Below are 13,279 nucleotides of genomic sequence, written 5' to 3'. Positions count from 1 at the left end.
TCCCTGACACGCAGCTCTTGTGAGGACACCCTGGCCGTGATTAGGAGAAGAGAGGGGTGAGGACACAATTTCCTACCAAGAGAGCCGGGCAGAGTCTCCTGTAGATGCGTACTCTTACTTTTATGTGGAGCAGCTGAGAGAATGGTCAAGACAGAGCATTAAAAAAGGAGAATGGAAGGGAGAGGAAGAAATGAAGAAAGAAAAGAAGAAAGAAATGGAGAAAGAAGGAAGGAAGGAAGAGAGAATGAAAAACAAAGAGAAAGAGAGAAAGGAAGGGCTTCAGAAATCACCTCACTGAGAAGTGAGGCTGCACGTGCATGTCCGGGCCCTGGAGGAAGGCTAGCCCTCAGGAGCTGCCGCCACAGCCTGGGGGCGACCAGTTGGCCCTGGGAAAGGCTCACGAGCCCTGGGGATGTCCTGTGACCTGGCGCCCCCTCCACTGGGTACAAGGCCCTGTTTCCTCATTTGTAGACCCCAACGGTTCATAAAACACATGAAAAGTGCTCAGCGCAGCACCTAGCACTGAACAATGACTCATGACTGCCTCTTCCTCATGGTCTCAGTTGCATGCAGCATGGTGAACACGCAGTGAGCTAGCCCCAACTGGGCAGGGAAGCAGCCGTGAAAGGAGCCCGTGGGGAGACCTGGGTCCCGACCTGGTGTCATGCCATGGCTGTAGACAAGGCAGAGTCAGCTCACTTCTCTGAAGACCAAGAGGCTGGGGCAGATGGTGACCATGAAGACATTCAACATAGAAGTTGTCTGTTCGAGGATTTGGAGGGTGTGGAGTGGGCCACTGTCTCAGGACCATCTGGTGCCCCGCCTGTTTGGCCTGTGTGTGGGGTTCCTCACCTGGGGCCTGGGGGCTCACACTCTGCGGAGCAGCAGGAGCCCTCGGGCGGCTGGAGGACCCACACTCCTGCCCCATTGTGATGGGTGGGCTCTGATGCTATGACAACAGGGACCACTCCCGGACTTCCCTTCCAGGTAGAGCCTGCGAATTAGAGGCCAGGAACAAGGAGGAGTGGCTTCCCAGGCGCACAGCTCATGAGGCCATGGAGGGATAAGAGCACCAGTCTCAGCCCCCTTCAGTTTCCCACACAAAATGGTCAAAGGGAGACGCTTCAACCCACCCTTAGACAAGGACGGAAGATGGGTAAGAAGGCTGATAACCTCTCTCACCTTTCTCAGGACACAGTGTGGTCAGGCACAGAACTGAGCTCAGATCCTACTGCTGCTACTTCCCATAGTATGACATCTGACAAATCCCTTCATCCCATGTCAGTTTTTTCACCTGTGAAATGGGAATCTCATATCCGATTCTTGGAGGATCAAATGAAATTAGTCTGTGCATAAACCACTCAGCAGACTGGTATCTTGTAAATGTCCACGAGGTAGTAATTGCTGTGTTTCTCTGCTTTTTCTGTTTTTTATAACGTCTATCCTCTGACATGGGCTTCCCAGGTGGCGCTAGTGGTAAAGAACTCACCTGCTGATACAGGAGACATAAGAGACTTAGGTTTGATCCCTGGGTCGGGAAGATCCCCTGCAGGAGGGCATGGCAACCCACTCCTATTCTTGCCTGGAAAATCCCATGGACAGAGGAGCCTGGCAGGCTGCAGTCCACAGGGTCACACAGAGCTGTTCACGACTTAAGTGACTTAGCAGGCATGCATGCATCTTCTGACATACTAATTTATTATATGTGTGACTTTTCTCTCCCTCCTAGAATATAAATTCCATGGACCTGGTATCTTTGTCTTTTTTTCCCACTGGCTGTATCACAGAAAACAGTGGTACTAACCTCTTTTAGGGCAGTAATACATAGAAATTTTTTTAGAGATTTGTTTAAAGGAAAAAAAATTGAAAATATCTTGGAAAATTGGGGCCTGAAGGCTTAATCTCAGTCTTTTTATCTGTTAAATGGAAGCATAATATACCAAGGTAAGAGGCCATGGTGAGGATGAATGAGACAATTGATACAAAGGTGCTTAGCATAATGCATGGAAGCACTGTTACTATTATATACATAGTATATATGAATATATGTGATAGAAGTACGTGTGTCCACCGTGCAGAACCCATGGATACAAAGGGAAACTCAGCAAGTTGAGCATATCTGGGTTTTAGTACCCACAAGATGGGATGAGGAGAACCAATCCCCTGCAGATCTCAAAGGATATATGTTTATACTGATATTCTTTCCTGTTGTATACCCTGCTCCATTCCACAAAGGTTTAAAGTAATGAATGGAAAATATTCAAAATAAAGTATAAGGTATATAAAAATAAAACCTCAGAACCAGTTTAAATATACTTTAAGAGGCTGAGACTGGGAAAATATATAACATAGAAACATAGAAAATGGAAAATATATAAAATACGTAACATAAATACGCAGGCCATATTGCTTAAACAATAGATATTTGGAGTCAAACAAATATGACTCTGAGTTTCCTGGCAGCTAAAGTGAGATGGGAAATATAGTGAACTACTTACACTAACTGGTCAGGAAAAAACAAGTGTAAACTTCTCAGACTAAATAGCTTGGCCTCTTTTTATCATCTACAGTATCAGGATTATGTTTGACTGAATATTATTATAAAAAGCTGACTACAGAGCCTTCACCAGAAAAGGGTTTGTGTTCCTTGAGTAACAGTGATGCTGAAAACTCAGCTGCTCTGTGCACCGGTGCTGAATCAAATCTCAGAAATAGGATTTTGGGTGAAGTAAAAAAGGATAACTTTATAACTTTGCCAGGCAAAGGGGGACACAGTGGACTCCTGCCTTGAAAATGTATGTCCCAGCTTGGAGAAGATGGTGAGAAGTTTTATAGTAATGGATCAAACAGGGTGTGATCAGCTTGTGGACATTCTTCTGATGGGTTGGTGGTGCGCTAAGTGCGAGTCAGCATCATCAACCTTCAGGTCCAACCAGTCTGAGGTCGATGCCCTTGTGGGCTGCATACCATCGTTAACCACTGACTTCTCCCTCCTGAGGGGTTTCAGTATTTGCAAACGAGCTCAAAGCTGCCGTGGTGTGCATCCCTCAGTGGGGAACCAGGACCTTGCCCCAAGGCTACACTGTCATTTCTCCTGACTGTTTCTCCCTGGTCTCACGTCCCCTCCTTTCCCTAATTAACAACTGCTTGAGTCTGCCCATTAGAACTCAGGGAAGTCTTGGAGGCTGAAGGAAACCTATTTCCTGACATCAAAGAAATGGGGGGACACAGAACGGCATTGGGCCTGGAGGCCCCCAGGGCCCTGCTTGGAATCAACAACCAGGGCAGAAGGAGGCAATTCAGGGCTGGTACAGATGCCCTGGGATGTCTTTGGAGGCCCAGGTTCTTCTCAGCCTCTCCTATCACCCTCAGTGTGGTGTCAGCTCAGGCAGGTAAATGAGGAGAAAGTCGAATTGCAAAAAGCCTGTCAGTTGCATCCGCCCTTTTTCTTGGAGAAAGCAATCACTTTCCCAGGAGCCCCAACCACAGACTTAGGCTTTCATTTCAAGGGTCACTGTCCAATTTAGCTGCAAGGGAGTTGGAGGAGGGTTTTTATTTTTTTGACCAAGCCTCGATCTTAGTGCGACCTTAGCTCCCTGACCAGGGATTGAACCCACGTCGCCTGCAGTGGAAGCACTGAAAGTGTGAAGTCTTGACTACTGGGCCACCGAGGAAGTCCTCGGGAAGTATGTTTTAAACAGCCATGTTGCTACTCCAAAGTCAGTGTTCTATAATAAGGGAGAAATCGAGAAAGAGCATGGCGTCTCCTACTGGGGATCCTAGGAATGTACCAGGAACCAGTTTAAGAAGGAAGACTTTATCTCCCCAAAGTCTAACCAGAGCTTGCGGTGTGGGTCTCCTTTCTGCTGCCAGCACCTAAGACAATAAAAAGAACAGTGCTGACATGAAGTTTCCCTAAGTAACTTGTAAACAAATTGGGAAAATTAAAGAAATTGTTGGTTTTGCGTCAGCAGCAGCCCATTTGGGAGACAGTAATTGCCACATTGGAGGTGACAGTCATTTCACAGTTGACCCTGCTGGTGGTGATCTGGCTGTTGCTGAGTAGAAAAGGCACTCTGCACACACGTTCCCCTTCCTGTTTAATATTGCAGTCATTGAGTGATTGAATGCAGCAAAAATTTCACTGCCAACTAGTTAAAAAGCTATATTTCATGGTTACAATATCTAACAGAAGGGTTTATTTCACAGCTATCATGTTATAGCCATTAAATATATATTTTAAAGAGTGAAATTAAAATGCTAGAGCCACTTTTTTTTTTACAGTGATTTAGTCCATAGTGTTGCAGAATACATATGAACTCAAGTCAGTTGTCATTCAGCTGGTGAGAAGAACCCTTCTAGATGTAGAAACACTCCCTACCCATGGCCTGATTCTCCATAACTTGGAAAAGCAGATTGGAGGTAGAGAAAAGGGAAAGGCTCTGAGTTTGGAGGCCCTTTGTATTATTTATACTTACTTAAAAATTGCTTTAAAAACATAAAAAAATGTATATATAATACAGAATGAATTAGAAATGGATAGGCTGACTTTGAAAATTTTCTATGGTATATTGTTAAGTGATGAATTTAAGCGAACTCCAGGAGATAGTGAAGGAAGGGAAGCCTGGTGTGCTGGAATCCATGGGGTCGCAAAGAGTTGAACACAACTGAGCGACTGAACTACAAGAACAACAATGTTAAGCAAGAAAAGCAAGTTATGCTGTAGAGCACAGGGTGCTCAGCTTGGTGCTCTGTGATGACCTAGGGGGGTGGGATGGGGAAGTGGGAGGGAGGCTTCAAAGGGAGGGGATATATGTATGCTTATGGCAACCCACTCCAGTACTCTTGCCTGGAAAATCCCATGGATGGAGGAGCCTGGTGGGCTGCAGTCCACGGGGTCACTAAGAGTCGGACATGACTGAGCGACTTCACTTTCACTTTTCACTTTCCTGCATTGGAGAAGGAAATCCCAGGGACAGGGGAGCCTGGTGGGCTGCCGTCTATGGAGTCACACAGAGTCGGACACGACTGAAGTGATTAGCAGCAGCAGCAGCACAGCTGATTCACTTTGTTGTACAGCAGAAACTAACAGAATATTGTAAAACAATTATACTCCAATAAAAATGGAAAAAAAGGAAAATGAGGTACAAAATAGTATGAGTTACATGGTCCAATTTTTGTATAGCAATGTAAGTCCCCTTTGTAGGTACAGGTGTTTGTGAAGGAATATATGAGAGCTATTGTTGTTATTATTTTTAATCTGGGATGACAAGAAGAGGAAGGAGAGGGTAACCAAAAGTTACTGGGTTTGTTTTTGTTTTTGTTTTTTTAACCACTGGCTGCCAGGGAATTCCCAAAAGTTAACTGTTAAATTTTTTAAGGTATTTGTAATTTTTTGAAATCACTTTTATAATACAATCCTGTGTGCGTGGTAAGTTGCTCCAGTCGCGTCTGACTCTTTGTGGCCCCATGGACTGTAGCCCACCAGGCTCCACTGTCCATGGGATTCTCCAGGCAAGAATACTGGAGTGGGTTGGCATGGCGTCCCAGGGATTCGTCCCAACCCCGGGCTGGAAGCCACGTCTCCTACATCTCCTGCACTGGCAGCCGGGTCCTTTACCACTAGCACCACCTGGGAAGCCCGATACAATCTGCATGGGATTCCTTCCTTGTGTTTTTCTTTATTGTCTGAACTTTTAAAACCATGAGCAAGTATTATAACTCTAATCAAAACCAAAGACGATGATTTTTGTTGTGGAAAATGAGACAATGTAGTAGATGCACTCAATTAAGAAATGTTTAAACGATGGCAAGGAAGCCTTCCTTTTCCCTGGTGCCCTCCTCCAAAGGGACCCTGTCATTCATCCACGGCAGGGCCGGTCCATATTACGTTAGCTGGTTCATGTGGTGGCTTCCTTGCCCTTGATCCCTGTCCCTGCTCTGCTCACCCCATGGGCTGCCACTCACACGTGTTTAATAGGAACTCTGTTACTGAGATGTATTCTTGGAAATTATGTAGTGTTGTTTTGTATGCATGGATTATTTATTTCCATAAATGGTGCTGGGTTACAGAGCTCATTCTGTTTCTTCTTCTCCATATTGCTATGTGTCGTATAAACCATTGCTTCTCATTTTCTCTGCCAAAAATGCCCCACTGAGTGTACCATACAGATGACATAATCTCTCCACCTTTTGACATAAATAGTCGCATACTAAATGCGCTCTTGTGCAGAGATTAAACAAAAGCCATAGTTATATGTACAGTTATATCATGACTTGAGAAGGAATGGGAGAAAACAACAGTGTTAACCAATGTCATTGTAATCCCACAGACAAGGAGGGACTGGCCTTTGGTGTGACAGTGGGCTTGGCGATAAGGGAGGGGACAGCTGTGAGCAAGAATAGAACCTGTCAACAGCTAGTGAACACTCCCCGGGTGCATGCATTTTTCTCTTTTAATCACATCTACCCAATCAGGTGGAGCTTCCCCAGGAGCTCAATGCTAAGCAATCCACGTGCAATGCAGGAGCCACAGGAGACGCAGGTTCAGCCCCTGGGTTGGGAGGATCCCCTGGAGGAGGGCATGACAAGCCACTCTAGTATTCTTGCCTGGAGAATCCCGTGGACGGGGAGCCTGGTGGGCTGCAGTCCATGGAGTCGGGAAGAGTTGGACGTGACTGAAGCAACTTAGCATGCGTGCACTCTGTCAAGTAGGTTATTATTATTCCCATTTTACAGATAAAGAAACTGGGATCTGGAAAAATTAAGTCTCTTGCGGAAGGCTGACCTTCTAGGAGAGAGAGCTGGGATTGGACCCAGGAACGTTGAATCTATTGTCTGTGACCCACCCCCACATTATGTTACCTCCCTTTGCAAGAATTTTCGCTGAGTTGGGGTCTTGTCTTCTGTTTGTATCTTAGTTTCCATTCATATTTCTCTCCTAGAGATCGCCACTTCAAAGGCCACTTTGTAGGAGTGGCTTTTAAGAGCTGCTGTTTATGTAAAATTGGGGTGAGCTACAGTGGCCATCAAGCAGGGCCCGCACCCCTCTTTGGGAATGGACTCCTGCTGCTCAGAGTGTGGCTTGGTGGGGGGAGGGGTCCAACCCTAGATACTCCTTGGCTGAAGAGAGCTGCTTCCTCAAGGTCAGTTGCTTCCTGGGTCCTCCACCTTCCTCTCCTACCAGTGACTGATGCACAAGAGCCCACAAGGGTCCAGTCCTCTCACTCCAGCTGGCCGACTCTGAGAAGCCACTCCGTGTCTAGAGCTCACTATGGGGTTGGTCTAGACCTTCTTTGGGACCTCCTCCCTCAATCCAGTCCTGTTTCCTTCCCTCCTGTTCACAGAGAGATACAAAAGCCCACTCCCAGCTCACCCCTGGCATCCAAATAATCTTCCTACCCTCTACCATCCTACATTTTCTGTAGAGACTCAACGCGACCCTTCTCACGTTCCCGTGCCCTAAGGTGCACCCCCTACCTGCAGGAGGTTGGCTCACCCCTGGGAACATGGGCTGAATGCTTGGCCCCGAGTATGGGGCACTCCCTGACCACCAGGAAGGTCTCAGATAACACACTCTGTCTCCTTGGAGCTCATTGGCTCCCTCTCATGGGACCGCACCCCCCACTTACCAGGCCACGAAACCATTTCCAGGCTCCAAGCAGCAGGGTGGCCCCTGTAACTTGAAACGGCCGGCAGCGGTGGCCTTGGGCCATGACAATATTTTTTGTCTTGGAAAGGATACTTGAAAATTACAAAAATTATGCCATTTCCATAGCATGCCAGAAGCACCCAAATTGCATTTTAATCCTTTTACAGAGGAAGCCCTGATACTTGGCTTTGAGATTCAGATGTGTCTGGTTTTAATCAAGGCGTGTGCTGTTTTTCCAGTTCCCTCACATTGGACTAACACAAAAGACGCCAGAATCCATCACAAGTACGATGTTGAAAGAATCCCACAGTCCACGTTTATCTCAGCAAGTGGAGGAGAAGCTTCCACCGATCTACAAAGTGCGGGAGAAGGTGAGTCCAGGGCACTGGCCACGTGCCCCCGTGGCTCTCCAAGTGGGTGGTACTGCTTGGAGGGAACTGCTCACTAGCTCTCCCTGGATCCCGACGTTCTGGCAGGATCCTCACTTCATAGTTGTTCACCATGGCTCCTCAAATACTCTCTAGAAGGAACTACCTCCTGGTCCAGACGATAAAGTTACTCTTCTATGAACAGAGCTCTTAACACCCATGTCTACCTCCCTGGCCAGTTCATGAGCAGCTTAAGGGGCTGCAAATGGCTGGTGGTAGAAGCAGGGTTGACTTCACACTTAGCAGCCCTGGACCAGAGAGCTCTGGTCTACTAGGATCCTTATTGGCCAGATGAAGAAGATGGCTTCGGAATTCCTTTCCAGTCTTCAATTCCATGCCTACTCACTTTCCTTTCCTTGCCTCTCAATAAGATATTTTAAAGAGAACTTGTTATAATTTTAAGAAAGCTGGCAATGAAGTGGAGTTTCAAAGCCTTGAGCTGATGTGCACACCTAAGCCCTCGCCCCTGTGCTGTTTGCTCCATCATTGTAGATGGGTTTAGTTCTCACTTAGAGGTCAACTTGCCTTCTCCGTCTTCCTTCCAGGCCACTGTAGGCAGGTTCTAGAAGCCTGCTGTGGTTCTGATGTGTGCCTTTTTATCTCTCCCCTCGTTCTTTTCCAGCAAGCAGTAAATAACAACTTCCCCTTCTCTGCTCACGACAATCGTCACAGCTTTCAGGACTCTGGGTTCTACCTTGACTCTGTGAGTATTTCTCTCCACATTGCCAAAAAAATGAACAGCGACATCAGGGCTCTTGATTTTCTGGCCTCAAAACTGGAATAAAATTAAAGCCTCATAACAGGTTACCAGGGGGAATAAAAAGCGTAAATTCTCAAATTCCCACGTGGCTATCAAAATCCACGCCAGCCTCCCTTCTGCCTAGGTATTTTTTGTGTGTGTGAACTTCATGCTTTTCGAAGTGCTTTCCCATAAACTGTCTAATTTGTGAGCTTTTTTTGTGAAGATCTGTCATGAGAAGGAGGGATTGCCTATGTGTGTCTCTGGACAGCAGAGCCAGGACCCATAAGGAGGCTCAAAGGAATGGATGCGGAGTTTTCATGATATAAAGAAAGAGTCCCTACTAACTGTAGTTATCTTGTTCCTGGAGATGGTGTTTCCCCATCACTGAAAAAAACCAAGTCTGATAACGCTGGTTGGTGGTGGTTAACACAGCACTGTGCAATGGAAATAGATATGCGAGCTGCATATGTAATTTGTAAATTTTGTAATGACCACATTAGTAAGATTTGAGGAGGAAGCCTGGGTAGAGACCCAGGTGCTGCTTCCTTCACGGGAACCCTCTGGGATGGGAGAGAATCCTCAGATCTCTCGGAATAAGAGCCCTCCCACTGAGTGCTGGGGATGCAGCCTGAGGTGGATACAGCCGCCTGGGTGTAGAGGACCTACTCGGGCTTCCTGGCTGTCCAGGCTGGGGTGTCTTTGGTTCAGTCCTCCGTGTCTCTAGAAGCCCAGCCCCTTGGGTGGGAGTTGAAGACTGTGAAGATCAGGAGGTTTTGTCAATTTACAGCCTCCCACAAGTTGATAAAGGAGGCCTCCTGTAAGAGTGGTCATTTAAACACAAGATGTCGTGGAGGTGGCTTTAAAGACCTCCAAGCTGTGTGGCCTTGAATATCTTCCTCCTAATGTACTTGTGATCCTTCTCCAGGGCTTGGGACGTAAGAAGATCTCCCCAGAAAAAAGGCAACACGTTTCAAGAAATTTCAATCTTTGGGCATGTGACTATGTTCCATCTTGTCTCGATGGCTTTTCAAATAACCAAATATCATATGTTTATAAGGAAGCTGTGGTGGTCCCAATTTTCAGACGCTTCCCAAGACATCATCATGAGATATGGAACACTTTTAAATTTATGCCCCAGCAAAGCTATACAGAGTTTTGGAAAAAGAATCCAAAAGTAAGGTTCCTGATTAACAAAAAGACCAGTTCTCCACTAACCCTTCCAGAAGATCCTTGATGTTTTGCAATACTGCTATTTCGTTGGACATTCTACAAGTATGTGTTTTCTGATGCAGCACTGATGTTCGATATCAGATTTGTTTAGAATTATTTAGAGAATGTAGACTGCATGTGCTGTATTGCTGAGATGATGTTTTCTTGCAGTGATAATATAAAGATTAAAGTCCTTATATAGAGAAACCAGAATGGCAACAGATAACCTTACCACTCCCCCACCTTGAAAATATTCTAATGGTTTTAATAAGGTTGAAAAATATTCAGGCCCTTATAAAATAAAGATATGTGATGATATACACATTTTAAATGAATATGTTTGAAAGGAAAATGTGCTTAAATTTAAAAATTGCCACATCAACTTCAGGGAGAGTTTTAAAACTACATGATTAATATAGGCTTACATTTTCATCTTGAAATGTCAAGGAAAATAGAGGAAGCTGGAGTCCCCTCTGATTTTACTGCATCTCTAATCCTTGTCCCCAGAGAAAAAGCTCACCGTTTGTTTTTGTTCTGTACATTTACAATCACATGTATGTGCACAGCTATGTACAGATTTTGAACATAAACTGTTTATATAGAACACGCGTTCTTGGAGTACATAAGTGATCTTGAAGTTCTGGCGATGTCAATAGGAATAGGTTGGTTTGCTTTTTAAACTACTGCACTGTATCCCCTAAGTTGGATGTGCCATGTTTATAAAAAAAACTGTCTTCCTAATGAGCACTTGAATTGTTTCTAGTTTGGGGCTGGAAAGACTTGGTGCTACAGGACATGCTTGATCAGGCTCTTTGGGTGGGTGTTTACATGTACTCTAGAGTCAGCTCTGAAAGTTAGCTTTGTTACTGCTGGATTGGACCATATGTGTGGTTTTTATTTGTTTGCTTTTTAACATTTGGCTGCACTGTGCAGCATGTGGGATCTTAGTTCCCTGACCAGGAATTGAATTCGAAACCCCTCCACTGGAAGGATGGAGTCTTAACCTCTGGACCACCAGGGAATTACTTGTACAAGGTTTTAATCTGCCAAATCACCTTTAAAAAATGACTGGACCAATTAAACTTCCACCAACAGTATCTGTGAGTTTTTGTTTCTCTCCCCCCCAAAATTATCTTTTAGATATTGAAAGATACCTAAGGACAAAAACTATCTTGTTATCTTATTTTGCATTCCTCTATCAGTGAAGTGGACCATCTTTTCCCACTCAGGGGTCATTTCTATCGCCCTTTGAATGGAACACTGTCACCCTCATTCTGTATCAAAATTAACTTGTTTCTATTTAAATATCTTTTCTAGGTGAATTTTAGAATAAGGTTTCAAGTAAATCCACTGGCAATTTGATGGGAATTTCCCTGAATTGAGATATTCATTTATAAAAGAATTGACATCTTTATACCATGGTATATCTCCCCATTTGTTCAAATATTATTTTATATTCTTTAACAAAGTTGTATAATTTTTGTCACAAAAGTACGAGATGTTTCTTTTCTATGTTTATTCCTGTGTACTTTGAAATGTGGCTATTTTGAATGTATGTATGTGTGTGTGTGTGTTTAAGTTATACTTTTTGGTTAGTTTTATCTGATGCATAAAAAAGGCTATTGATTTCTATATGTGAATCTTGTATTTACCTGGATAAACTTCTTAGAATAAATTTTAAAATATTCTAATAAAATAAAAATAAAATTTTATTAATTTTTCAGTTGATTCTTTTGGATTTTCTATGTGGATAATTATATCATTTGTGAATGTGATAATTTATATAATTTCTAGAATTTATAGGGCCCCTCCATCTTTTTGCATCAGGTACAATTTGAATATTAGCACAGATAGTGCATATGCTTTCTTATGTCTGAATTTACTGGGGCTGATTCTAACGGGTCACTCTGACATCTGACTATCGTTGTGGGTTTGAGATAGGCAACATTTACCTAGGTAAGAATATTCTTTTGTATTCCTACTTTCCTGGATTTTTCCTCCTAAGATATAGATCTTTAAGTATATGTACATGGGAAAAGTTTCAAATTAAATAAAAATAAATGGTAAAAAGCATTTTCTTTCACACTCCTGACTCCCAGTCTCCATTTTCTCTCCCAGCGCCAGCTCTGTGGCCTTTTTAAAAAGTTATTTCTTTTTAAAAGTTGAAGTATAGTTTATTATAGTGTCGTGTTAGTTTCTGGTGTACAACAAAGTGATTCAGGCATATATATAAAATGTATGTATATTCTTTTTCATATTCTTTCCATTATAGTTTATTATTATACAAGATATCGAATATAGTTCCCTGTGCTGTACAGTAGGACCTTGTTCTTTGTCTTTTTATATAAAACCCCATGGACGGGGGAGCCTGGTGGGCTGCAGTCCATGGGGTCACGAAGAGCCGGACACGACTGAGCGCCTTCACTTTCACTTTTCACTTTCATGCATTGGAGGAGGAAATGGCACCCCACTCCAGTGTTCTTGCCTGGAAAATCCCATGGACAGAGGAGCCTAGTAAGCTGCTGTCCGTGGGGTCGCTAAGAGTAGGGCACGATGAGTGACTTCACTTTCACTTTTCACTTTCATGCATTGGAGAAGGAAATGGCAACCCACTCCAGTATTCTTGCCTGGAGAGTCCCAGGGACGGGGGAGCCTGGTGGGCTGCCGTCTATGGGGTCACACAGAGTCGGACACGACTGAAGCGACTTAGCAGCAGTTTTCAGCTTCTAATCCCTAAACTTCTAATGTATCCCTTCCTCACTTTCTCATTCAATAACCGTAATTTTTCTCTGTGTCTGTGAGTATGTTTCTTTTTGTAAATAAGTTCATTTGTCACATTTTTTTAAGATGCCATTTATTAGTGATATCGTATAGTATTTGTCTTTGTCTAACAGACTTCACTTAGTATGATAATCTCTACGTCCATCCATGTTGCTTCAGATGGCATTATTTTATTCTTTTTTATGGCTGAGTAGTACTACATCTTCTTTATTCATCTGCCTGTTGACTTTCTTTTAATATGCAGCCTTCTCTTGGTAAGCTATGGCATGGATTTCCCCTCTCTGTCTCTCAAACACACCTACCCTTAACAAACACCAATGGTTCCACCTGGCATTGCTGCTTTCTGCCACACCGCCACCAACCACTCTTGTGAATATGGCATTCTCTCTTGGTACTTACAAATCTACTTCTCTTTTGGAAACATGACTGGTTGGTATTTCATTACATGGATATGTCATTGTCCCTTAA

General features: G+C 44.0%; 1 protein-coding gene across 2 annotated transcripts; it reads left to right on the top strand.

The window, feature by feature from the left end:
- Positions 1-1,105: 1,105 nt before the first annotated feature.
- TEX36 (testis expressed 36) lies at positions 1,106-11,734 on the top strand. 2 transcript variants are annotated; one of them, XM_055560083.1, is made up of 4 exons: positions 6,550-6,710; positions 7,891-8,022; positions 8,702-8,782; positions 9,747-11,734. In XM_055560083.1, exons 1-4 carry the CDS (start codon positions 6,693-6,695, stop codon positions 10,053-10,055), a joined length of 540 nt encoding a protein of 179 aa, XP_055416058.1. In that variant the 5' UTR covers positions 6,550-6,692; the 3' UTR covers positions 10,056-11,734. The 2 variants fall into 2 exon arrangements, with proteins under 2 accessions (XP_055416059.1, XP_055416058.1); XM_055560084.1 differs by lacking the exons at positions 6,550-6,710; positions 9,747-11,734 and adding an exon at positions 1,106-1,156 and having other exon boundaries at positions 8,702-8,863.
- Positions 11,735-13,279: the final 1,545 nt, after the last annotated feature.

Source organism: Bubalus kerabau, chromosome 22, assembly GCF_029407905.1.
Source record: "Bubalus kerabau isolate K-KA32 ecotype Philippines breed swamp buffalo chromosome 22, PCC_UOA_SB_1v2, whole genome shotgun sequence".
Classification (NCBI taxonomy): Eukaryota; Metazoa; Chordata; class Mammalia; order Artiodactyla; family Bovidae; genus Bubalus; species Bubalus kerabau.
Note: the sequence above shows the minus strand (reverse complement) of the source record. Positions and strands in the feature narration are given on the sequence as shown.